Here is a 26403-nt window from a genome sequence, read left to right as displayed (position 1 = left end):
TTACCCCTGACTTGATTCTGATTGGCCCATTCTAACAAGCCCTGCAGGCGAATGGCAGAGGCCAGATGTGGTCCTGTTGATTGGGCTTCCTCTTCAGTGCTGGACAGCTTCCTGACATGATGAGGCACAAGGGGGAGAGAGCCGAGATGGAGGGTTTCATGGTGGATACTGATCCATGAATGCGGCAGGGCCAAGAATCCCACCCTCGCTTACTTCTAAAGAAGCTGAGCATCACTCAAGTTGAGCTTGACCAAAGTAACTTCACCTGGTTTGGTTGGAGCACACAATCTAATTCCCTCACAGGATTAAGTGTGTTAGATTATTTTTTACTGAATCAATTTCAGAACCTACTACATAGCCTAGAATTTGTCTAGATTTTTTTCAGAGAGTTTTCAGAGTGACACTTTAAAATCTAAAATGCATTATTATGAGGCTGGAGGCTTCAACCGTACTCGCGTAATCTGAACAATAAGCAGGTATCTCAGGTATGTCAATACAATGCAGTGTAATTCAATTCATCATGTACAACAAATATTAGGTACAAATACATTTGCATTATCAAATATGACAAGAAGACCTCAACCGCTTTATCGTGTCCTCAATGTGTAATAATACTGTATGACTTTCAATGCATTTGAATTGTTTTGTTATTACTGTACTGATAGTAAAATATAGCTACAGTACATACATACACATAGCAGTGAATAAATTCACATTTTATCACATTCTATATAACGTACAGTATTTATATTTGATATAATGTCTTATAAAATCAATAGAAAAATCTCTTTGGGACTTGTTTTAAGAAGATTGATATACAGTAGGACATCATTGAAAAATAGAAATAAAATGTAAAACATAGAAAAATGACAAAACAAACAACAACAACAACACAGAACCAAAAATAGAGTATACTGCCATTTGTAGGTAATCTGATATCATATTGCCTAAAATAATGATGATGACATGTATTGTAGAACATGTGACGGTAAATTTGATTGCCTTACAAAACCAAATGTATAGATAAGGCCAATTTGAGTAATTAACTCTAATTAATTATTTAGCATCATCACAGGAAAGAAAAACCATGCCAGAGGCAGTGGTGACATGATCCCTCCACTGGCCTGAGTTACATGTTCTTTAGGCTGAGCATTCAACACCATTTTAAATGTTTTAAACATTTCAGTGTACTTATCTATTCCCAATATGCATGTCCATTTGATACATTTTCTGTTTGACAATGGTTGTTCCCATTTGGACATAACAATTACAAACAAGCGTGAGCAATTTTTGACAAGATTCATATTCCAAGGCTTCCATTCTACCCATGTTCTGAGGGGGACGCTAGCGCCATGCTAGCCATGCTCTTCTTCAGAGATGCCAGTGTTTTCGTTCTGGGCCATACGGCGGCTGTCTGCTATCTGATACACCTATGGCTTGAGTCTTCTCCAAAACATGGGCTGGTCTTGCTCGGCATCTTTATCCCTGTGGAGCAGTCCTCCTGGGAGGAATGCTATGGGGTCATGACAGGGGATTTTTTGGGGTGACAGCCGGCAGCTAAAATGATAGTTTTGATGGACAGTTTTCTCCTTGATCCTACAGCTGTCCAAGAAGAGAACCTGGGTGCTGAGCTCAATCAACTATTCCCCAATTTGTGTTTTTAATCTGTTAGCCAATTGGCAGGGTGGTTTTTGTTTATATTTCAACAGTGTTTTCAGACATAAGGTTGTTATAATGGAAAAATAATTGTCACAGAAGTAGAATAGAAATAGTCTAACAACAGGATTTTTAAACATATATTTATATAAACTGCAATGTAAAGGAGGTGATTCTGTTTGAAAGTTTATAGATACTGTATAGAAGAGAACAAAAACTGAAAAGTGCATCAATGTCTTCTCAAGTGGGAAGTGGGACTCCTTTGTACAGTAAGCATTTTCAATCCCAACTATTATCATAGCTTTAAGATCACAAAGCTCAATCGTTGGATTCTATAAAGCCTTTGGTTTTTATACACACTTTCACTGTTCTCTAGAATGCTTTGAATGTTGAAAATGTTCAAAAGTGAATGCCCCTTTCTCAGGGCAACATAAGTCTACATGTACCCAATATGACCCTTTACCACAAATCCTTAGGATTTACGTATCCCTTGTCAGGCTACCCAAATCGAAACTTGGGCCAGTACTTGACTGTTTGCGTGCGCTTCTGTATGCCAGTGTTGACGTTGGCCTTTGGCAAGGGCGGTTTGGGCGGAGGCGGCACCGGAGGTTTCCTCCTCTCTTTGCTTCTGTCCGTGATGGTGAAGCCGCGTTCACTCTTCTCGTGAATGTTGAGCCTGGGCAGGAAATGCGTGGAAACGTGTTGTGATTTCACCCGCGGGCTGGAGCCCATTTTGGCCTTGCCCCTCTTGTTGAGGGCGACCAACCAATCACGGCCAGTCCTGTGATTCCTGTGCACCACCGAGGTGTAGGTGTTGTAGCTGTTCTCCTGGAAGCGCTCCCGGAACATACAGTCGTCTGTGAATCGCTCCTAGGAAAGAACACAAAGATAAGAACAGCTGACAAGTTAGTAGTAGTAGTACTAGTAGTACTAGTAGTAGTAGTAGTAGTAGAAGTAGTAGTAGTAGTAATAATAGAAAACTATATTATCCCTCATGGGGAAATTGGTTTTGTGTATCCATCACCTGATCTAGGTCTGAGATGATCATGTGCTATGATGTATGTATAATAATGACATAGTGACATAATAATAACAATCTGGGGGCAGAAGTACTCCCCAACACAGACACGGGCCATGAGAAGAATTGGATTTGAAAGACATTGAGAGTTACACACTGTTTAGTTAGAACTGCACTTAACACACTAAATAAGTGACCCACGTGAATAATACAGGATTTCTGTGATAATAGCGATGTAAACACAGCTTAGCTGGTTCACATCTGGGAATCTGTTTACATACTGGTACCATGTTACTTAAGCCATGTTTCTCCTCCAGGTCTCTGATTAGATAATTGCCTTTATGTCAGAGAAAAATAAATCACCACTGCCTTATCCTTTTACAGGAAGTTTCTCATCAAACAAGCATCTCAAAGTGATGCGGTCTACCAAACTCTTGAATGTTGACATTATTTCCTTGAGAATCCTGACCAATCATCGATGGTGCAGTTGCTGTGTACGCACACTCGCAAGCACGTACACACACACACACACACACACACACTCACACACACACAGAGAACCTCTGGATGTTACTCATCTGCTTTTACATGATAGTAATGGATAACATTCAGCAGAGAGGTTGCCTTCCTATTGGCTGGCCAAGTAGTTAATCGGCAGGGAAATGTGAGTTGATACAGTCATGGAGCAGGAAACACAGAGAGTACTGGGACTATAAAAGACAGTGTGAATGTCTCCCTTCCTCAATGTAAATTCTGTGATATCCGTAAGCACTGGGGACTCTTGAGCCTACCCAACCAGCACATACACTCACCGAGCACTTTATTAGGAAAACCTGTACACCTTCTCATGGTGGAGGTGGCGTAATGGTGTGGGGAATGTTTTCTTGGCACACTTTGGGCCTGTTAATACCAATCAATCATCGCTTGAATGCCACAGCCTTTTTTAGTATTGTTGCTGACCATGTGCATCCCTTCATGGTGACAATTTACCCATCTTCTAATGGCTACTTCCAGCATGATAATGCACCTTGTCACAAAGCAAAAGTCATCTCAAACTGGTTTCATGAACATGACAAGTTCAGTGTTCTTCAGTGGCCTTCCCAGTCACCGGATCTGAATCCAGTAGAACACCTTTGGGATGTGGTAGAACGGGAGATTCACAGCTTGAAAGTGCACCTGAAAAATCTGCAGGAATTGCGTGATGCAGTCATGTCACCATGGACCTGAATCTCAAAGGAATGTTTCCAACATCTTGTGGAATCATTGCCACGAAGAATTGAGGCTGTTTTGAGATGGAGGCCCTACCCAGTATTAGTATACTGTTCCTAATAAAGTGTTCGGTGAGTGTACAGTAACCACAGCTCAATCTTGCAATTCAATACCCATTCCTACACCTCTACATTGAGCTTGGACTTTCTTTAAGAGATTAGTGGGTAGTCCATGTGCCATCAATCATCAGGAGAATATTCTTAGAACTACATACTGTACCAACCGTGTCTCTCTTCCATATTATGCTCAGTCTTTTTTTTTTAATACATTCAAAGTAATATTTTGTTAACAGTTACAGATATCTTAACAATTATCTGGTATAGATTCTGTTTTAGGACATGAACACCATTTAATCCCTTCCAGCTATACGCTACATGTAATGCACTTGGAATATATCACTCCTGAAGTTTCACTGAGAGCAAGCAAATAGCAATATTAATTGCTTTACTTTACTATAATTACTAATTTTCTCCCACAGCAATTACGTAAGAAGACACAGTAAATTGTCCATAGAATTGCCAAGGTGGAACTGCCAATTCCTGTGCTGTAATGAACAACATTACAACACCCCCGTCCCTCCCCACCCCAACCCAACCCCCAGACCAAAGTCCCTTCAGCACCTTGAGGAATTCTGGATTCTGTAGTAATTGCCATTATTGTATCATATTTCAACATATAAACAGAGAGGAGTTGAGACAGAGAGACATGACCACTGTGGCAATCTGTAATTGCTGTGTGCACCTAATTGTACAGCATCGTATTAGCAGCTGGTGGAACTGAACCGCTATGTGGTTTGACTGTGTTAGTGCCCACAAAGCTAACTAATGAAAAGCTCCAAGCAGATAATAGACACAGACCCACAGACTGGGCCGATGAGGGGGTTACAAAATAATTGCGAAGACTTACTTTCATCTGGGGCCCTGGCTCAAAGTCATCTTTTCTATCAAAGAGATACATTGACTGACGTGAAGCAGAGCCTCCTTTGTACAGCCCCAAAACTCATTAGAGCCACAAAATAACTTTATCCAACTACGGCTCTGAGAAAAGAGACAGATGCTCTCCAATCGTGATGTTTATCATACTGAGGTGGCTCCATAATGCTGGTGTTTCAGTCTGTACATGGGGCCTTGCAACACTTAGGTTTCAGTGGGCACAAGAGAATAGAGAAACATTTGACCTGCAGTTAAGTTTTCAACATAAATGAAAATCTTCACTGTTAAGATTTCTGCTGGAATGTCTACTACACAGGGCACTCAAGAGCAAGGCATAATGATTATTTTAATTGATTCGGCTATACAGTAGATCATTTTTCTATTTTACACCGATAATGATATGCCTTCCATTCCTTTTTTGTACTGACCTTACAGATTACATGAAATGGTCTGCCTATGTTTTGATACATGCGTTGGATTGAATGAGTACAATAGTCCTTATTAAATGTAATCCCATTACTCAATGTGCAGCAATAATCATAGGCTCAGTTAGACAGCTAAAAATACCATTGGTGGGAAACTATAACATGTACCCAAGTATGCCAATCCACTCAATATGATGCCTTATATAACCTCTGTGATTCTGAAATAATACAAACTGTTATGCTTTGTTGAAGAGTGCAGCATAGCAGAAAATGATGCCATTACAGCATTTTGTAAACATGCCAGTCAGAAGTTGACCTGCCATAACAGCAAGAGAAGTACATAAACTTTTAAGTTGTTCTAAATCACACACTTTGCCTCCGGCTATTGCTTTGAATAATAATTTGAGAATTGTATGGATACCCTGGCAACTGTGGATAGCTCCCAATGATTCTAAACTCTACCAACATACTGTTAGCATTTGATCATAGATAGTTATACACCATCGAAAGGTGGGGGTGGGATATAATGTACTGCTGTTCACTGTCCCAACAAGATTCAAGATTTCATTTTGCAAATGGACATTCTTTTGTGGTTGGGGAGGTATGACAGGATAGCCAGAATAAAACTATGTTTATGGAGGTTTAACAACTGAGACCAGATAGCAGACGTTTTATTGTCTAAAATCATAATGCTTGCACAGCTGCTTAACCTGCTCTCGCCCTGACAGATTTGTTACACTCTTTTAAAAGGGCCCTTTCCCATGATCCTTAGGGTTAGTGGTGTCAGACTTTAGTCAAATGTAAAAACAACTCTTGTGCATAAGATAAGTGGGCTAGCTGTTTAGTTAGATTAGTCATCATCACTAGCTCACAGATTTATATAATCCTCAGAGCTGACCAACACACTTTTGGGATTCGGTCCAATGTTAATGTTGGTCAAGAGATGCATTTTTAAAAGCAGTAGTTATAGTTGCCTTGTCTTTGATCGTTGTTTCTACAATAGGATTCACCAGGCCAAGGTTGAGTGGAACTGTGTGGTTTAAGGCTTAGGGCCAACCGCGGGAACATGTTTTATTTGACTCTAAAGATAAGATCTTTACCTTGGCTTAAGCAAAACATTGCAAAACACTGGAATCATGGAATATGCAGTTCATTATCAATTATAGCACCGTCCTGTAAACACCCAGCCTGGACAGAGGAATAGACAAATTGGAGCCTCTCTCCCTCTCTCTCTCTATCCCCCTCTCTCCCTACCTCCATCACTCACTGCACTGTTTGTTCAATAAATCCAGGTGACCCTTTCACCTTTGAAAAGATTATGTTTGTAATGGCTTGCTGGGTAGGTCACACAGTGTAATACACATCTGTCTTCTTGCCCATTATTCGGGCAATAAATTGCCACTGTGAAAACATCTAAATATTAAATATGACAGACGGCGCAACAACATAAAGACAGTGTGTCATCCGATACCCCGGCGCGAGACCCCAGCTCGTCTGTGAAGTGCCATGCCCCGGGTTTAAGTCCCCAAGTTGACAGAGCCATTAAATAAGCCCATGCAACTGTAGCCGCCGCGAGGAAAATCAAACCTAATTCAACACTGATGGATCCAGTGCAGCTGCCCTAATTGCAGCCTGTGTCGGCTGCAGCTTAGGGGCTCATCTTCAGATTTATCCTTTGTTTTCCCTTATTCGCTTGTTCTACGTTGTGCCTCAATTCTCAAATCAAGGTCGATAAATAGTTCTGGTCTGATGGTATCAACTTGTTCAGACTGTTTTCATTTGGGGATGTTATGCAGACAACAAAGTCAGGAGCAATGAGCAACGATGAACTGTCTGACCCTTGGGGAGATACTACAGGAGAGGATCTGATTAGGTGAAAGATGCACTTGTAAAAAAAACCTATAGTCATGGCTGTCCTTGACTAGCCCTAGTCCAAATGGTGGACAAGCTTTCACCTTGGTTTCAGTATGCGATGACATTGTCCTACCCTTTCAGAGGCTGTATCAATCTCTACGGGTGTGACATTCAGTTGTATGCAGTTGCAGGAGTAGAGCCCTCTAAGCCTTGCTGAAAATGCACTTCAACGCGGGACTAGGAACTGTGACGCTAACCGTTAATAACGCCACGTCTCTCCCACTGCTACGTTTCATGAAACAATAATGGAGTTTCAAGGCATAAATCACCAGGGCGGCGCGGACAGAGTGCATCCCATCTTCACAGCTAGCTGGATGCTGAGTGCGACTTCCATCACATTCTGCAGCTGTCCAGCTTTGTTTACCCAACATATTGATTTTTTTCTCCCACCCCGTCCTCTCTCTCTTTCTCACTCTTCTGTATATTATCAGCAATCCCAGACTGGCTTTAATCTGCACTTCCCATTAACACATGCTAATAGGGACCCGGCCTCTCCTCTATCTATCTGCCAGCCAAGGCCCCCTCAGATGTCAGTGGGGCTGGCTGGCTGGCCTGCTTACACGCAGCAGTATGGAAGCCTGGCTGCTGTGTGCAGATTTGAAGTCATTCCCAGCAAGGGGAATGATGACAGTCTCAAGAAATGTCACATTTTCTCAGCACACAAATGCCATGACTTTCTGGTGTGGAAAAAAGTCCATCTCTGGGCAATCAATTAACAATAGAGTTTTACTGTAGTACCCTGAAGATTAGAAGACTGTGGGATACTTACAATGGCATGCAGCCTTCCCCTTTTATTCATGGCCAGAAATCTGTTACTGTAGACTCCTCGGATGCCTATGACGCCTTGAGAAACGGCAAAGAGCTCCAGAACACCTGAAAAGACAAACAAATGTTCTGATGATTGATGGACGTTCCATTAACTGGGCTTCAGTTGGCAGCCATGCTGAAAGAACTGGTAGTTTACACCTTTGCCCTCGATGAAAGGTCTTTAATTTGAGTCACTTCAATATATGGCACGTCTAATGCCTTTTGAAAATAGCAATGAGGACGCCTGCTCCAGTGTGAAACTCAAGAATTTAGATGGCAGATGATATAGTATTTATTTTCTATTTTGTTTTACTTTACAATTATTGTCCAATTATTGTAGAAAAGATTATAACTTATTTGGTTACAGTTGAATAACATTTATATTATGCAATTAAAGTATTGTCCTACTATAAAATAAAATTCTGACTGATATAACTCATGCTCTGGACTACTCACTGATAAAAGTTAAGACTCTCTCTCTATGAGAAAAATGTGTGTTTAGTTATTAAAATATACTTTACAACAGTTCATTCCTCTGTGTAATCAATATGAAGTACAATTCATTATGATAATGTGAGAGTCATCACGTTATCAATCAAAGACACACTGTCTCTCTGCTGTCTCCAATACTGGCATGTTGGAACTAAGGACCCTTGAGGATCGCTATGGCTGCCATGTAATCTGACAGCTCTTCTAAAGGGGACCATGAAATGGGGGAGAAAGTGCATTTTCATGGTCGGCTTCAACAGTTTTGTAAATAAATGAGAGAAGAGACATCTGAGTTGTACAATCGCCCAACAGTCTACATTCTGATTCATACCTGTAGATACTTTTCAGATTCTTGTTACAAAATTAACAAAGTTAATTAGTTTGTTTCTTTGACCTTAAGTAAATTGAACTTGACTGTTCGGTCAACAGTTTTAGACGATCTGTATATACAATTGCATTTAAAACTCTACCACTTTTTCATCTACTCTCACTCAGTAGATTGCGTCAACAAAGAAAAACATGTACATCTATATATATTATTTACAAGTCTAGTCAAATACAAAAGAGATCTCATTATATTTTTATTATACTCTGTAACAGTTTTGGATGTGAGGAAACAGAAGCAGAAAATTGGCATGTCCCAGTCAATGACAACCATCTTGTGCATTACATTGTTGTGATGACAATCATAGTGATTTCCAATCCAAAACATCCTAGCTCCCTCTGTTGCACCTGTTACTCACACAAACCTGCCAACATCCAAAACAAGAAGCACAAAACAAGATATATAAGCCAGATGGTCTACCTAAGTCAACAATTCCCCAGGGCCACAAGTACCCTAAGCACATAGGTGCTGGAATGGCATTGCACTATATCTGTGACTGTTCTGTGTATAGGCTACACTGAAACTCGGAACCCTATCCTGTAAAGTTATTTATTACTAAACTACAAAGACAATCCTTCCTCAGCTACATATATATGTACAGTCATCTATCCTAAAAGCATGTCATGGATATTTTAGTTTAGGCCCATTTGTGCCATAATACAATAGGCCTAAATGCTAAATCCAAAAAGGGGGTGAAAATATGAGTGACAGTAGATGTTTGATGCACACATGTAATCTAGCAGAGGCAACTGCATTTTGTATGCACAAATGTGGACAAGCACGATGATATGTGTAGACTAAACCATTTAAGCTTCTCTCTATTCCCACTTTATGAATCATTTAACCACTTGAGAGGTCCATAGCAAAACACTGGTTAATAACTTACTCAACTGATTGGGTTCATGGCTGCCGTTGACTCTGCCGTCGGGATGAATCTGAAGATGGAACCCAATGCCAACCCTACAGTACAGCCTGCAAGTCCTGCGTCCCGAACTGATATCCTCTTCCAGAAGTTGGTCCTCCAAAGAAACGTATTCAGATCCAGTCACTGCAGCGACAGCGCAAATCAGTAGAGCGAAGGTAAAAAGGCAGAGAGGAACATTCATTCTTCCAAAAAGGGACTGTCTGTGTCTCTGCTAGGCCAGTTCTAGCATTTTGTTGTTGCTCCTGAGCTCTATGCACGAGGAGCCGTGCGCACGCTCATGCAGATCCAGCGCTCGTGGGCATTACCCCGGTTGCAGTAGCTGGAGTTGTTCTGCTGGCAAGGAGATATTTATAACACGAATGATCTCACTGCTTGATGCATGCCTGAGTTCTGAAGGACGTGTTCTCATCCGGATTTTCTCGCTGAAAGACCAGTCCTGCTCAATATCGATCCACACCAGCGAGGCACAAAGAGGAAGAATCTGACAGCGCACAATTTCCAAGGACTCCGTGCCAGGACGCAGTATGCGCGGCATTTTACGCACGAGGAGACATAGTTTTAATAGATCAGCGGGTTGCACACTAATAATTCATAACTGAAAGAGAGAGAGGTATCCCTTGACAGTGACTCAAGCCTTCTTTCGTAATCGGAGATTTGCTGTGGGAAAGTTCAAACTTTGCTGTGCGACCGACGAGAAAGAACCGTAGGGGACAGTGGGTTTAAAATAGATAGGATACAGTTCCTCAGGTGGCGCTTGAGAGTTTTAACATTCGCATTGGTCGCCTCATGCACGCGTATTTATATAGCCTACCTTATTTATTTACCGACCTGTGAGACCTGTTCACATGGTTATAAGAGTGTAGTCAGAGTAACCTTTGAATATAAGATGCCTTTTGGTGAGATATATACAGTATTGTTATGGATTGGCACTATAATTGATATGACACTTGTTTTTGCCTGAGGTTTTTAGTAAAGTTAGGCATTTAAATTTTTACCTTTTATAAACTATCATTATCCCCAGAGTTCGTAAGTTATCCGTCTTTAACAGCACATACGAAATATTATCACTCATAAACGATTGAATAGCTTATTTAATTTATGAGAAACCCCCTTTTACTAGAGAAATATTATCCTTTGGTGGGCTTTTGAATAGTCTCTTATTACTTTTATGGTTCTCAACCAGGCAGTGTTGTTGTCCAAACCAGTCCTTTCCACTTAATGTTCTGCTGTGCAGTGAAGGGGTTAAGGTGAACATCATATGCCATGTTGCATGTCCTTCTCAGTGGGAAATCCACTTTTGCTTTGTAATGGTGTCTGGATCATATGGGAAAACACTCAAGTGGAGTAGATCAGCGTGAACTATATGGCTGCACACAGAGACAAACCACTTGGTATATTCATACACACACTGGCACAGTAAATTTCGGCTAGGGAATATTTATCCCTCGTGTTGAAGGACACTCAAAATATTTTAAGACTATTTTGCCATCTAATATTTAGACATTTGTTTTGACCAATGGGTAACTCATCATGTTGGACAACAACAGTCATCTAGTTCATAGTGATTAAAAAATATGAAACACCACACTAAAAATAATTTCTGTAAGTCGATGTTCAAAATGCTCTCAAATCTACCACACGAGAGTGGGCTAATCGTATTAATTTTTCACCGTTGTAATCCCGGCCTTCATTGTTTTCAGAGCAGGCCGCTATGTTTGAATTTGATTATCTCACACACACTGTGGATTAAGGGTGGGTGCGGGTTGTAGGGCTGGCCTAATTGTCTCACACATAGCAAAGACCCTAGCCTGCATTACCTTTTATGTAAACAATGAGGCAGTGTTTAGTCCCACTGTTGTAAGGGCCATTCATTCCTGTGAGGCATTCCAGTAACAGTGAGGTAATCCTCTTGAGTTGTATAAACATGGATGATCCTGATTGATTTCTCCACCCAATTGATCCCAGCTTTTAGAAGCTTTTTAGTCTAAGCAAAGAGCCAGACATCAGTTCTGGATAGTCTGGCCCCCACTAGACTATGATGAGATGTCAGACCTAGGTATTTGAGGCATATATTCAGACATTCTATCATCCGAGAGACGATTGATCATTTTGATCGGGCGCATTGGCAGCAATGTCTTAGGGACCGGTAATGCAGCACTGTAGGGGGGTTACTGTGAGTCCCTGTACCGTACTGACCTAAAGTCAGAATACCTCATTCAAGGTCCCACATACTGTACCTTCTCAATAATGTAGGCTGTTTGGAGCAGCTTTGCTAAGACATCAGTTATGGTTGAAAAGGTAACCAAAGTTAATGCCTTCATTTGTCAACAACTCTGTTCAACTGCCATTCAGTAAAGTATATGATGATGCTCTTGTTCATGTAGCATGTTGCATAAATACAGTTGTGTCCCGGAGTGTGAAAAGGCCAGCTCTATATACAAACACCAACACATTAGAGCTCCCTGCTTGTATTTACTCTGGCCAATTCAGATGAAAATGTTGCCTACACTGCATAATTGAATCCACAAATGAGTCAATATCTGTGGTAATCCCTGAGAGCACTTCCCATCCTCCGGAACCCTGTGAACGTGTCTTCTGTAGTGTTCTAACATTCCGCTATGGCACAGAGCAGAACGCGGACATGTTTTTCTCAGAACACTGACGCCTCTTAGAGTGGACACAGTCACAGATCCCCCCCCCCCCCCACCCCCACCCTCACCCAACCACTCGAAAAACATTTTTGGAGAATTCTGCCTAAGGGGGTTCAAAGACAGCGCCCCTCTGAAACGAGTCAGACAAATGAGAGGGGTGACGAAGGGTAGGTTTAGGGTTGGGTAAAGGGTGGGGGGAGGGGGGGGGGGCTGGGTGTTTAGAACCCATGCATTTCAAACCCAACCCCCTAGATCAGCCGAGGCATTTAATCATCGCGTACCATCTAAAACGTTTGCCTAGATGCAAGCGCTCGCCGACAATTGGTGGGAAAAGGACCACGTTGTTTTTTGGCCCTGTTCTCTTTTCATTGGCTGAGAAACAAAGAAACACCTGTTCACTTGTTGCAGACACAGCCACCTGTCAATGAGGAAGGGGGGGGGGGGGGGAGGGGGATTGGCCTCTGACAGGCGACTGTCAATATGTGGCCTTGACGGCCACCAAGACTTTGCATCTAAATGGACAGGCACCTGGTCCCCCAACACTGAGGACCCAATGACAGCTCATGTAAATGGACAGGCACCTGGTCCCCCAACACTGAGGACCCAATGACAGCTCAATCCCTGTGTGCCTGTCCTCTTAAGAGTGTCAATTGTAGGTATTTCTCCCGGATATTTCAATGGGGGAACCATGAATCAGCCATCAGACACCTGCTAAGAGTTGAATGACCATGCCCAGGCTACCTTCAAGGTCCAGTTTCATCTGACGATTAATACATAACTTTCATGCTGTTAAAAGGGAAGTTGTCATGCACATTTGACAACTGGCGTGGGGCGCAGTGTGTTTTGATCCTTGTAATACTGTTTGGTGAAGGAAGCCATGGTTTGTGCTTTTGCTAAAACTGGGTGTATAGACAGTGTTTGTCTCTATATAGACTTGTCTTCATTCTGTTATTAATTATATTCACCTCACGATTATTGTGCCATATTACATGTTGGCTTGCAATTGTTTTCCAATTCCTAATCCCTAATACCATTTCCTAATGGTGTATCACCCATTTGGGATAGAAAATAGCATCACATTTGCACACCATTGTCTATTTTGAAGATATGAAGCATACTCTTCATGAAAAGTCCTTGGGTGGTGATAGAGATAAGTGCATCAAATAAATCCAGTCATTTTTTTTTTCTACAGGATACAGCAGGACTGATCTGAACAACAGCTCTATCCCCATGCAATCCATTATCTCTTTGCACATCTGGCCTTCCCTGGGGGGCCATACATCTTCATTTGGTCCGCCAGCCGTGTGTGTGTGTGTGTGTGTGTGTGTGTGTGTGTGTGTGTGTGTGTGTGTGTGTGTGTGTGTGTGTGTGTGTGTGTGTGTGTGTGTGTGTGTGTGAGTGTGTGTGTGTGTGTCCTCCAGTTCAGAGTTGATGCTTGGATATGGCTGCTCTCACCCTGATGTATAACCCTAACAGTGGAATCCTTCGCTTTGAAATAACTCTCCTAGAAGCTTTTTATCTTCTTTTCCTCTTTGGTCCTGTCCAGCAAAAAGCAACAAACAGTCACTAATTTTTCTTCACTCCGTAGGGGGGGGGACAGGGTTTCCTGTTCCTGTCTACTTCCCATCTCCATTAATCCCTCTAGATCCCCTACCTGCCCGCACTTGTTTTTAGGGCGCGTAACTAGAGCGCACTTTGACCGAAATCCTCCCTCGGCAGGGAAAGATTAGTTCCGTCTCGTTTTACCCTGGATTTCCTATGTCTATATTTTGACCTCTGGAGGGGGGAGGCTTAAAGCGGGACGCGGTAGTAAATAAGAAAGTGTCCTTTGCTGTGAGAGAGTTGACCTGGGAGATGGACACACAGCTAACTCAATCTGAGCCGTGTTAAAGTTTTGCGCCCCGAGAGGTGGCAAGTGACTGCGGTCCTGTCATTGCTGTGGGCACTGAAGCTGGGTTGCCTTTCATGACGTGAAGGGCTCAACCTACCTCCACGCCCAGGGTGCAGTGCTATATTATAGTGTTGTTCTGCTTCAAAGGGAAAGACGTGTGGAATGTGCAATGTGTTAGAATTTGTGTTATGCAGTACAGTTGACTCCTGATAAATCTGATTTTTTTAGAACCCTTTACCAAAAGGGTTCTACATTTAACCCAAAAGTGGGAAGGTGCACAGGTAAACTTGGAGAATGCGGATATCAGGATGAATGAATAAAAATTGGTTTATATTGGCACTTCTGAACTACACTGCACTGGATTTGACTGTAATTGAAAATGCAATGAAAAGGACTGAAATTACAACAATGACTGTCCTGTTTGAGCTTCAATAAACACTCTTCGAAAAAATGTTCTAGTTAGTACCAAAAAAAGTATTAGTACCAAAAGGGTTCTACATTTAACCCAAAAGTGTTCCTTTACAGATACAAATTAAGAACCTTTTTTTTTTCGTAGGCCCCTGTGTATAGTGAATGAGCTTTGTCTGGAACACAGACATGAGTGTCCAAGGGATGGGAATGTGAGGGGGTCGGACACGCAAAAGCAGCTCCATAAACTAATGGAGAGGAATCAGTCACGCCCGAGCTTCCCAACACCTGCTCAGTCAAACTGGCCCTGCGGACCCCTGAGTTTATATGGTCCTTTAACCTGAGAGAGAGGGAGGGAGGAAGGGAGAGGAAAGAGAGAGAGAAAGAGGGAGAGAAACGTGTGTGTGTGTGCGTGCGTGTGTGTGTGTGTGTGTGTGTGTGTGTGTGTGTGTGTGTGTGTGCGTGTATGTGAACATGCGTGCGTGTGCGTGCGTGTGTGTGTGTGTGTATGTGTATGTGTGTGTGACTATGTGAGGTACTATAGTCTGTCATTCCTTCACTGCTGACCGCTGCCAGCTCACACATAACCTCTCACCACCACTAAATCTGACATTGCTGACCAGTGAGCGTATCCGGCTTGATCTGTCAGATGACCACCACAACAGCTAACGACCTCTGATAGCTCCAATTCCAATGCAATAATGCAACAACGCTGAGTATGGCAAAACGGTTGAGTAGCAGCACACTTGTTGCATGTGATTGAGCCGCACTCCATTTTAGTCACTCCAATCATTTAAACGAGAGCATTTCACAAGCCCACCCTACACCAGATGAAATAAAACAGTTTGAGGCAAAGAAACAGGTGTAACCTAAATAGCTAACCTCCTCTTGGGTCTTTCTTTCTCTGTAATGCCGAGAATTCAAAGAGGCGGCGTGTACATAAGACAGGTACAATCCCCCTACAAAGAGAGAGCGGGGGGGGGGGGGGGGGGGGGACATTGCACAGGCATGTAAATACACAGGGATTGTCTTTAAAGTGGACAGTAAGTGTAAATTTGTCCCTGTCAGCGAGGGAGAAGATTGAATGCTTAGTGCTTGAAAATAGTGCAAGGGGTGCTGTTGTTCAGCACTGCTTCTATATATGTCGCTTTTTTTCAGTCACTACATAATGTGACACAGATATCCTAATCAGCGGACGGAAGGTGGAACTGGCTTGCGTGCCCTGGCTTAATGACAGTATAAAATAGATTCGATTTGTGGTGTGAAGCTTGCGCAACCGGGAGGGCTTTTGAAACGGATACGTTTGAACCTAGCTTTCCTTTCAGAGCCTTGTTAGCTCATTTAACTCTACGTACGTTTGCGCCACTATGCAATGTCTGTAAACGTCTCAACTATGGACTATTAAAAACGTTGTTTATTATTCCGTCCAAATCTACTGTATTAACATCCATTTATGTTCATGGTGATTCCTTGTTGTCTGGAGGCATGTAGGTCTCACACACATGTACTAATGTAATAGCTGTGAAATATACTGTATTAATACTCACCTGTAAAAAACATTTTTGATCAAATGTTTTAATCAAATCAAATCAAACTTTATTTATAAAGCACATTCGTACATAAATGCATGTCAATTAGACATACATGTTAGGCCTGGTCATATCGCATACAGCAGACGGGCTCCATTAGGCCTTTTGCCAGCATGTCAGCCCAAAAAAAACACTTGGGACCAAGTTCATCATAGGACACGTCGCGTGTAAATGAAACCCCCTAGGTCAGGTGGGTTTGGTTTGGCCTAGTAGGATATATAAACTGTTCTTGACTGGAGCGCGCTGAGTGATGTAGTGACAAATGTGACAGGGGGGGCTCACGAAGGGGACGATGACACCAGCAGCCAAGCATGGGGGGCAATAAATATCACAGGGAGAGAGGGGGGTAACAGATAGCAACCCACCTGACCATCAATGTCTCACTCAACAGTGTCGATCCACTCTCCCTGCCAAATTGACCTGATTGACCTATTTGCTCTATTTGCTCTATTGACTAATGATAGGTTACTGTTTCTTAGAGTAGATGAAGTCATATGTAATGATGGCCGTATGAGTGTGTAGTATGAGCCGGAACAACAGAGGTATGTACCAGAATGGCAGAGGATTGATCATTATCTATCATTTTGATCTATACGCTAAAGAGAGGATTTGTTGATGTCTGTGGCTTACTGAATGTCCACCTGGTCTAGTGAGTGATTGCTAGACGAGATGTAAATTCATCTGTCACCATCCGGGGGCTCTGAGGACAATAGACTACAATAACTTATTTGGAATAGGCCGTAGTTTACATTGTCTCCACTTGATGTCACTGTTGAACTATTTTCGATGTTTCATGGTTTATCAGGCGTTTGATTGTGCGTCTACATCACTGGAACAACTGTAAATGTAATCAATAATGCACAATAACGACATCTTGTTTTTTATTTCCACATAATTTAATTATTTTTGGACATCCGTTTTTTTATTTTTATTTTTAAATGTTTTGTATTCTTGGCTCTATGGATTTCAAAAAGAAATGTAGCCTATTATTTTAGTAGCCTATTTAAATTTGTTTGAACAGCAGGCATGTGTTGTTTCTACTCACTTTCAGTTAAGAAAACACACAGTCGCTGTTATGCATGGTCACTCCCAAAACACGAGGTTTGTGGTCTCACATGGAATAATAGTTTTAGTCAATTCTTTAGTAAATGCAGTGTCTGTGATATTGTACTCATGTAGGTCTACAGCCTACGTTGCTTCATCGCAAGGTTTAAAGGGATCATTCAATTTTAAATAGTAGTGAAATGAATTAGTTTTTTTCTTTTGTGTACACCAGACTGTTGATAAATCATTTTATAGGCCTAAACGTAATGACTTGCGCAGTCAGTGTGCCCACAATTTCTCTTTTAATTAAAATGTATGTATTGGTAAAAACAATTACAAATGTGGGTGCTGATCTGCTTTGGATTTAACAAAATGTCCTCTGTGAACGGTGAATATAGTAAGCAATGTTCATGGATGAATTTGATATCTTTCTAATTAGAAATATTGCAGCCGTATTTTCTGCTTGGTCGAATAAGCACTGACTAGGCTCTTGCAGGTGCTGCAGTTCAGAAAGGTTAGAATACGGTGTCAACCTTTTTGTTCTCATTTATTGAGAAGTGATGTAGTGTTTGAAGTTCTCAAGGACGACAGGAATACTTCAACCCCGTAACTTCAACACATTGTCTGGTGCTACCAGATGATAAAGGAAAATGTTTGGATGCGATTTCGTTTAGCTCGGCCATTTATTAAGATATTTAGTGATTGTTTGTGTGGTAAAGACAAACTATGTAGCCTACTTCTGACAACAATATGAATGATGATAATAATAATAATAATAATAATAATAATAATAATAACAACAATGATTATTATTATTAGTAGTAGTAGTAGTAGTGGTATAGTAGTATTATTATAATTATAATTATTTTCTTATTTTCTCCACCGAGTATAATAATAATATGTATACCTATAATATGTTTTTGTCCTTTTTTGGCGGAGAAAAATCCTACAATGCAGCTAATACTTAGCTGCAAAACAATGTAGGCCTAATAGAATGTATGCCTACAGTACTGTAGGCGCAGGTACCAACTGAAAACATGATTTTGAATATTCGAAGATTATATCTCTTATACTATATATTTTATTAGCCCACCTGTGTATCTGTACGAAATTATATTCCTACGTTGTTCACACTATTGGCCAAACGACAACATGCATGTGACATTATGATGACCCGACCTACTACTGTATATTTGAGAGAATGTTTTGACCATTTTGTGCCGAAATCAGTCAACTATATTCCAAAGCATTACAATTAATGCGCTAATTTGAACCACGTTTCAATAAAGTCACGTGTAAATGCATTCTGTAGCCTACAAAGACTAACATTCTAACATTAGGCCTTTGTACTTAAAAACTCTTCAACAACATTATGATTCGTTCAATGGCTGTTCCATTGTTTAGTAGATGGCCTTGCGTAAATGTTATTTGTCCTACAGTCACACGTAAGTTGCCCCTGTAGCCCTACCTGTGTAATAACATAGTATTGTTAGTATTGCTAATATGGTGTTAGTACATTTAGTTAACATTAACCGTTCAACTCCATGTACTATACAATTGCTATGTAATTAACACAATTTGGTTGGTTGAGTAATTACAGCATTACAACACAGCTATAGGGGCACCTTTATGTTTTAGTTTATCCTGTATTGAAATATTGGGTAAACACAGGTTCCACACATCATGATGAAAATAAAGCTATTTTATTGTCAAAGCATTCAACATGATTAGATAAACTATCAAGTAGTAAATTTCAGGAAAAGGAAGAAACACTGAAACTATTCCCCACTGACACAAAATATTACACTTTGTATTTCAAACAAAACAGATATTTACATTGTACTATATAGACTGCATCTTAAATCAATATCTATTTAATAATACATGCACTCTGAAATATAGTGACATAATATCCCAATTTGTGTCAATAGTTCAACTTTTCATTGCAGACATGAAAAACTCATTGAAACCATGAAATGTAACTACATTTTTATTCATTTTCTATATATGTATTTATATAATATAAAATACAACTTACTGTACATTTACACATATTCTTATCTTCCCTTATTTCCCAATGTTAAGTGCTTCATATGATAAATAGATTAATTTTCAAGTGAAAATGCATTTGCACACCAAAAACATGACATTTGAAGAAAGAGAAAAAAAGGACCAAAATAAATGTCAATGTCCTTGTCGATGAAAGTGAAAACAAGTGCACAAGTTTAAGTGGTGTATTTCCAGTTAGTCATTAAATCCCAGTCTGAATCAGACAGTTAAAAAAAGTGTTTCTTCCCCTAGTTTTCTGTAAGAGTCAGTTGTGGGAGGTCATGTGACGTGAGAGGTGATGTCGCTCCCGGAACGACTCGTTACAGATGGGGCACTTGAGTTTCTCCTCACGCCTCCTCTTGACCATGGGCTCCATGGCAAACTCCTTTTTGTGGTGGGACCTCATGTGATAGACCAGGTCCGAGGTCATTCTGAAGGAGGCGTTGCATTTGGCACACCAGTTCTGGGCCGGCAGGCAGAGCGAGGTGAAGGATGGGGGCAGGAGGGTGAGCGCCGATGGCATTTGCAGCTGGATAGGTCCTGTGCTCTTGGGCCAGAAGGTGGTGGCGTAAACGAAAGGGCTCTGCTTGGCCATGCTGCCCGGCACAGGGCAGTTGGCACCCAGCTCAGCGCTCTGTAGCTTGGCGGCCAGGTGGTCAGCCTGGTAGAGTCTGCTGGAGGAGATGGCGTCCCCCACTGCCGGGTGGCAGTCCAATAGCTTGGGCGTCATCACCAAGGGAGAGATCTGGGAGAAGGAGGAGCGCGATGGCTGGCTGAAGGCGCTTTTCCTCTCACCGTTCCCAGGTCCACCCTGCTGGCCCACAGAGGTAAAGGCGCTGCCCATGGACGAGGCCTCCATACGCGACTGAGGGGGCTGCGTCTCCGACAGCACCTGCCTGATGTTGAGGTGCTTCTCCGGGGGGTTGCTGCTGGGCCGGCCCCCTTCCTTGTTCTCGGCATTGGAGCTCTGGAGGTTTTTGGTGCTGCTGTGTTGCTTTAAGCTCTGGGGTGACTTCTTGACCTCTGTGAATGCACTGCGCTTGCCCTCTCCTGAGTCGGTGGATCCTGGTGGGGAGAAGGCTCTCCGGTTCTCCTCTAGACCGTAGATTCCCCGGTAGTTCTGCGCCGAGCTAGCTAGCTCCTCCTTGGACTTGGACTGAGTCAGGCTGGGGCCCCTGCTCTCTCTATCCTCCATCTCTGAGAACTTCCTCTTCCCAGAGCTCTCGCTGCGGATCTCGGCCTCCTTGTCGCTGGGCGGGCTGGTCCGGCTGTTCTCCAGGTCCCGGGCCAAGTTGTGAAAGTCTGTGGAGGGTTTGCTGCTGTCCTGGGGGCTGGAGAAGCCCTCTGGGCGGCCCAGTTTGGGGCTGGCTCTAGTAGGGGTGGGGTTGGAGCGCTCACTACTACTGTCCTTGTTGTTTGTTGACTCCTCATCGGCGCCTGTGATGCTCTGTAGTCTCTTGGTGCAACGGAACCTCAGATGGGACAGGAAAGGGAACTCAAACTGGAAGCGTTGGTTGCAGTCAGGGCATGAGTGGGGAGACGATCCTGGAAAGGAAGAGGGAGATGAGATTAATCACAAAGTAGCTCTATTATATTTTTCTGGAAAAACAATAGGCTTTACGGTAGGCTTATACTGTTTGTTTATAGCTTCTACAATGTGACAAGGCATTTAGCTGTTTATTTACTATATCTTAAACAATGAAATGTAATGTTTTCAGTGATGTCTGCACAAGAATAGTCAATATATACAGAATAGATCAATTTAATGTATTTTTTTGCACATTTATCATGAAAACATTGATTTTGTTTTGGTGATAATCACAGGATGTAATGACTCTTTACAGCATGTGTCTGTTTTGATCAATTTACTGGTTTACCATTGGGAACTATGGGATTGGGCAGGACAATAAATGGAGTATGAGCTACAAATTAGATTGTATTAAATAATTAATTGCTAACTAATTCAGCAAGTGTTATTTCTAGATAGATGATGATCAAATAAGAAAAGTCAACAAAACAGGCAGCTGAATTAAATTATTTTTCTCAACGGCCTAGGCTTACTTACCCTTGCTTTTGGCTGGCGCCCTGCTCGAATTTAGGAGGAGCAGCTCGATGAGGTCCTTCCCGTACCACACCAGCAGCTCCTCGTCTTTCTCAATCCTCCGGAGGGACCGGTAGAACAGCTGGCCGTTCTTCACGTAGGCCTCTAGGTTCTGCTCGTCCCTGTCCCGGGCAGACTGCACCAGCCGCAGCCACATCAAACCCTCCGAAGTGCTGTTGGCCGCCGAGGTGTCCACCTGCGCATCAAGAAGCGACAGCAAGCACACAACCGTTAGATCAAACGCCACATAAGCCGGTGCATCAGCTCATTCATTCAGCCCTTGTGCATAGGTTAATATAACATGCTGCCTTGCCAAAATAATAATATTTTTTCATGTGTTTTGCTATATCACTATACGTGCATGATCCTAGCGATCTCATGTTAAATTGGCTTACATGCAATAGCTTATAGGGTCATGTGAAATGCAAAACCATTTTCATCCCCGTGCTGTGTGAGCATTACTGATAAATCAAACGTGTCATACAATTTAATTTAGATAAATACAAATACATATTATCATTCTAGAAAATCATGGTTCCTTACCCTGAATATATAAGGTGCAGTTCGCTTGTCCGTTGTTTTGAGGGCTATGAAGGCAATGCTGTCATACAAGGACGTGTGGCTCAATACACAAGGCCCGAAAATGGCATTTTCTGGAATGTCACACGTGGTGTAGACGCTAGTGAAAATATCCGTTAGACACTGCTGGACTGCTTTCGCGTCGCCGTCCCACACCAACTTCTGGGAGCTGGATTCCTCCATCGTTGGCTGTTGCGAAAAGACAAAGAGAACGTGAAATAATGAATGAATAAGACATAGCCTCTGTAAGGTAAAATACATCTCCACTCCATGAGAGGTTGGCTAAATAGATGTAACCAGCTGTCAAGGGCGGTTAAGTGAGGCCTTTTTTGTCCAGGCTCTTTAATTAATTGAAAGTCCTAGTTAAGTGGCATTTCAGATAGCATGGTAGTCTATTTTCTTCGATATGCAGATGAAATAAGTGAATTGTTAATTGCTGTGAAAATAAATTATTAGAATTATACTTACAATAATAATAATAATTATTATTATTATTATTGTTGTTGTTGTTATTAATAATAATAATAATAATAATAATATGGTTGTTGTTGTTTTTATTGTAGGCTCTGGACTAATTATGATTTCATCTAGTCACTGGAAGTGTAATTGTTGTTATTATTACCATTAGGCCTACTTCTATTTAATCATAACAAATAATTAAATTATAAATATTTAACACGAATATTAGTCTAGTACTGTTAAGTGCATTATTGGAGGTTCTAAATTAGTTTTATTCAATATAGGCCATGTCCATATCCATACTTCTGAAAGTGTCCAATCTTGATTATTTAGCCAGCCTTTCGAAAAAATGAGAAACCGTGAGATCCGTGTAAAATCGAAAGAGCATATCGAATGGATTTCAAGTGGACTGTCAAAGTCACTGATTTCATGTCAGCTAACCTTTCGCTCCATTCTACAAGCGGAACGTATGTCTCCTCATTACCATAATCCACCACTTTCCCTCTGAGACTGTAATTAAGGCAGCACGCGGAGTTAATTATGTGTTTTCTCTTTACGTCTGAATACGTGTTTACGGGTGAAGACCAGTCTCTCTTATCGCATGCAGGCCGGTAAACATTACGATTGAGCATTCGTTTTTAAACACATTCAGCAATAGGCGATGAAGTGCAATATTAGAAATGTCAGTTTGTGTTGCCTAATGCTTTTGGTGCAACTTCGTATAGGCCCATTTTATTCACTGTTCTTATTATCTTCCTTCACTTGATGTAGATTTAATTTGAATTATTCCACTGAAAATATTTGTTTTATTCGTATATGAGGCTCTTGAATATAGGCATAATGTGTAAACTCTCTGAAGACATAATATAGGCTGATGAAAAGAGAAATTATTGCATGTGGGCCCATGACAATTTCCTTGTCCTTATAACATTGGCATGTTTATATTATTGCAGTCCTACAGATTAGGCCTATACTATTTCAGGAGATATTGCTCCTCCATTTCTGTTGAGTGTGATGGTTAATTTGTTTGCACTACATGTAGTTCTATATAGGGTGAGCATCATTCCTCAAAATTAATTGTGGGTTAATCAAAATGATCCAGATGAATAAGGGAAACATTATCATTCTAGAAACGAGCTTCCTCGAACAAAAGTAACTTTTCCTTGAGCAAAATCGCTCGGAAGAACGTGTCAAGGTTTGCCTGTTATTTATTTTATATTACTCACTTCAGCAACATGAAAACGTTGAACTATGCTACTGCTTTCAGAAAAGCAATTTTTCGCTCCATCCTCTATAAAGCCTGTTCTTTTGTGACTAAAAAGGTCGTTCTCTCACAAGGGAAAACCACACAAAAGGTCCAATGAATATGCATCTCAAGTAAATGAGAGAATAGAACTCGGAATGTATGCGCATCCATAAAATGGATGAGGCGAACCCATTCAACCCACTGCCTATTTCGGGGTGTATTTTACTCGTATCCGGCAGCCTTGTCAGTATAAAAGTATCCTAAATCAGTGCTTGACTGAATTGCCGTTTGTCTGCGCTCACATCTGCGGTCTCCCTATACCCTACACGATGTCCCTTATTTCAATGCTTGCAGGATGCTGCTTTGTGGTGGTGCATGTCTTTCGGCGCAAAATACATCCCCCTTTCAGCGTAATAAAATGTAAAATGTAGCCAACGTACCTCTTTGTTGAAAATAAATAATAATCCACAAAGTTCCGGGGATGCTCGAAATCAATATGTCGCCAAAAGCGGAGTTAGATGCGTCCTCCTCTGTCCGTTATGTCAGTACATTTCCCTGTGTGGTGAAAGTGACAGTGCTGCCGATATCGCCCTCCGCTGAGTGTGTGGAGAAAGAGGCGTGCAGATGGGGCTCGATGCACTGGCTGACTGGCACACAGACACACACTTTTTGTTTGCAGCACATAATCTGCCCAATGAGGCGTGTCACTCTCCGTCTCCTCCCTTTAACTCTTCACTGGCCGACTGTCATTTGGTGCGATTTATAGACATACATAGTGGGGGTACCATGAAGGTTAGAGTGCCCCTTTTTTTTAATATTATTATATCATAGTTTCCGGTTGCGGCAGCACAATATCGACCCATTCGTTGGATGTAACTTTAGAATTTGGGATTTTTGCACCAACTGGCCGTCAAAGCAGGTTTGTGCTTTCCCCATCACTTTCACACCATTTCAATTAGTAGAATAGATTGAATGTACATTTGCTGGCCAATGATATTATTGTTATTATTATTATTATTATTATTATTATTATTATTATTATTATTAGTAGTAGTAGTAGTAGTAGTAGTAGTAGTAGTATTATTAGTATTATTATTATTGTCATTATTTTATCATGTAATTCTACATTATTATTATTATTGTTGTTATTGCTATTGTTATTGTTATTAGCCTATTATTATTATTATTAGCCTATTATTATTAATTTATAATGATATCATTAGACCATATCACGTAACATTTGATGTCATGCAAAATATTATTAGTCCAAGGAAGCTATATGACTTAAAGACAGACCTCTGAAAGCTGGGGAAGTGTAAGAATTGGCTTAAGCTTTGTGTGTAATATTTATCCTTGTCAAATGTCATATCGTGTCCGCTATATGGTGACCTGTATGTCCAATTATTCAAGTCTAACGAGAGGATGCAGATGCTTTGCTGGGTCCTCACTTCTCCGGCAACTGAAGTGTTATTTTCACAGCGACATGGTGCCGCTCCAAAACCAACTCGAAGCGTGCCCACACGAGACGTGCGCAGCAGGCGGGAGGCGTGTGGACACCTGGATGGGCACAGTGTCTCGAGGAGAGGGCATCATCATTAGAAACACCGAGAGGAGCCGCTCGACCGCTGTGCGAACCGGACTCATGATCTCTGTTAAACAACATCTGTTTAAGGGGTATAGTGAGTGAGTACTCCACTGTGAGGTGATTTACACCGCTATCTGTTGTCATGTCCTGGTTCATTTAGGGGGCGCCAACGTGTAATTTGCATTCGCTTAGCTGTTGATTTTGACCTACCGAATTGAGAAATAGAGTAGCAGAACTGTTGATATGAGTGTAGGCGTTCTATTTTCCAAATGCAATATAACAGAAGTGTTATCACCATAAATGAGACTAAGTGACAGAGAACCTCATAACCAAAGTTTATTTTCCAGTAGGTCCACAGTTATAGACAGCAAATTGAGAGATTCAGTAAATTCCTTTACCCTTGATGCAAATAGTTCAGAAGTTGCCTGACCTCACTGATGAGAATCCATTTCTTATCTGAACAGCCTTCTTAAGGTGGGTAACAGGGTTTGGGGTTAACCTCTGTTGCATGTAGAAGTAGACTTGCCCCACCATTTTCAGTCGCTTGTATTACAAGACAATGGTCGTAGTTGTTAGGAAATGATCTTACATGACTGTACATTTCAATCCTATGTGTACATAGCAGTACTGGTGCAGCACTGTGGTGTTAACTGGACTGTGGTTTGCTGGATTTTAAAGTTGTTATGATTCTGTATTCTCAGAGGATTGTGTTTCAATCTACAGGTTCTAAACAGGAAGGATTCAGGCATTCAGGACAAGTACTGCATTGATATGTGGTCACTTTACAGTACCTGATTCCCCCTACAGTAGATGAGACAAAGGTGGCAGTATCATCCAGCAAATGTGACATCTGAACATTATTGTGTTTTATCAGTATGAAGGTAGGAGAGAAAGAATTGGTGCACATACAGTTATATGTAAACAATAATATATCACTGAAAAGTAACAAACACAAAAATCTGTAATACATTTAAAAGGAAA

At 41.4% G+C, this 26403-nt stretch overlaps 2 protein-coding genes across 2 annotated transcripts; both read right to left on the bottom strand.

The window, feature by feature from the left end:
- Positions 1 to 2154: 2154 nt before the first annotated feature.
- On the bottom strand, positions 2155 to 10001 carry fgf5 (fibroblast growth factor 5; the record flags this gene model as incomplete). Its single annotated transcript, XM_083673153.1, has 3 exons — positions 2155 to 2526; positions 7984 to 8087; positions 9782 to 10001. The coding sequence occupies 3 exons, from the start codon at positions 9999 to 10001 to the stop codon at positions 2155 to 2157; spliced, it is 696 nt and encodes a 231-aa protein (XP_083529279.1).
- A 9472-nt stretch (positions 10002 to 19473) lies between these two features.
- Positions 19474 to 22315, bottom strand: prdm8b (PR domain containing 8b; the record flags this gene model as incomplete). Its single annotated transcript, XM_083673146.1, has 3 exons — positions 19474 to 20997; positions 21518 to 21749; positions 22097 to 22315. The coding sequence occupies 3 exons, from the start codon at positions 22313 to 22315 to the stop codon at positions 19718 to 19720; spliced, it is 1731 nt and encodes a 576-aa protein (XP_083529272.1). The 3' UTR covers positions 19474 to 19717.
- Between the last annotated feature and the right edge of the window lie 4088 nt (positions 22316 to 26403).

Source organism: Argentina silus (genome assembly GCF_951799395.1).
Source record: "Argentina silus genome assembly, chromosome: 7".
In the NCBI taxonomy this organism is placed as follows: Eukaryota; Metazoa; Chordata; class Actinopteri; order Argentiniformes; family Argentinidae; genus Argentina; species Argentina silus.
The sequence above is the reverse complement of the archived record's forward strand: the minus strand, read 5'-3'. Positions and strand labels throughout refer to the sequence as shown.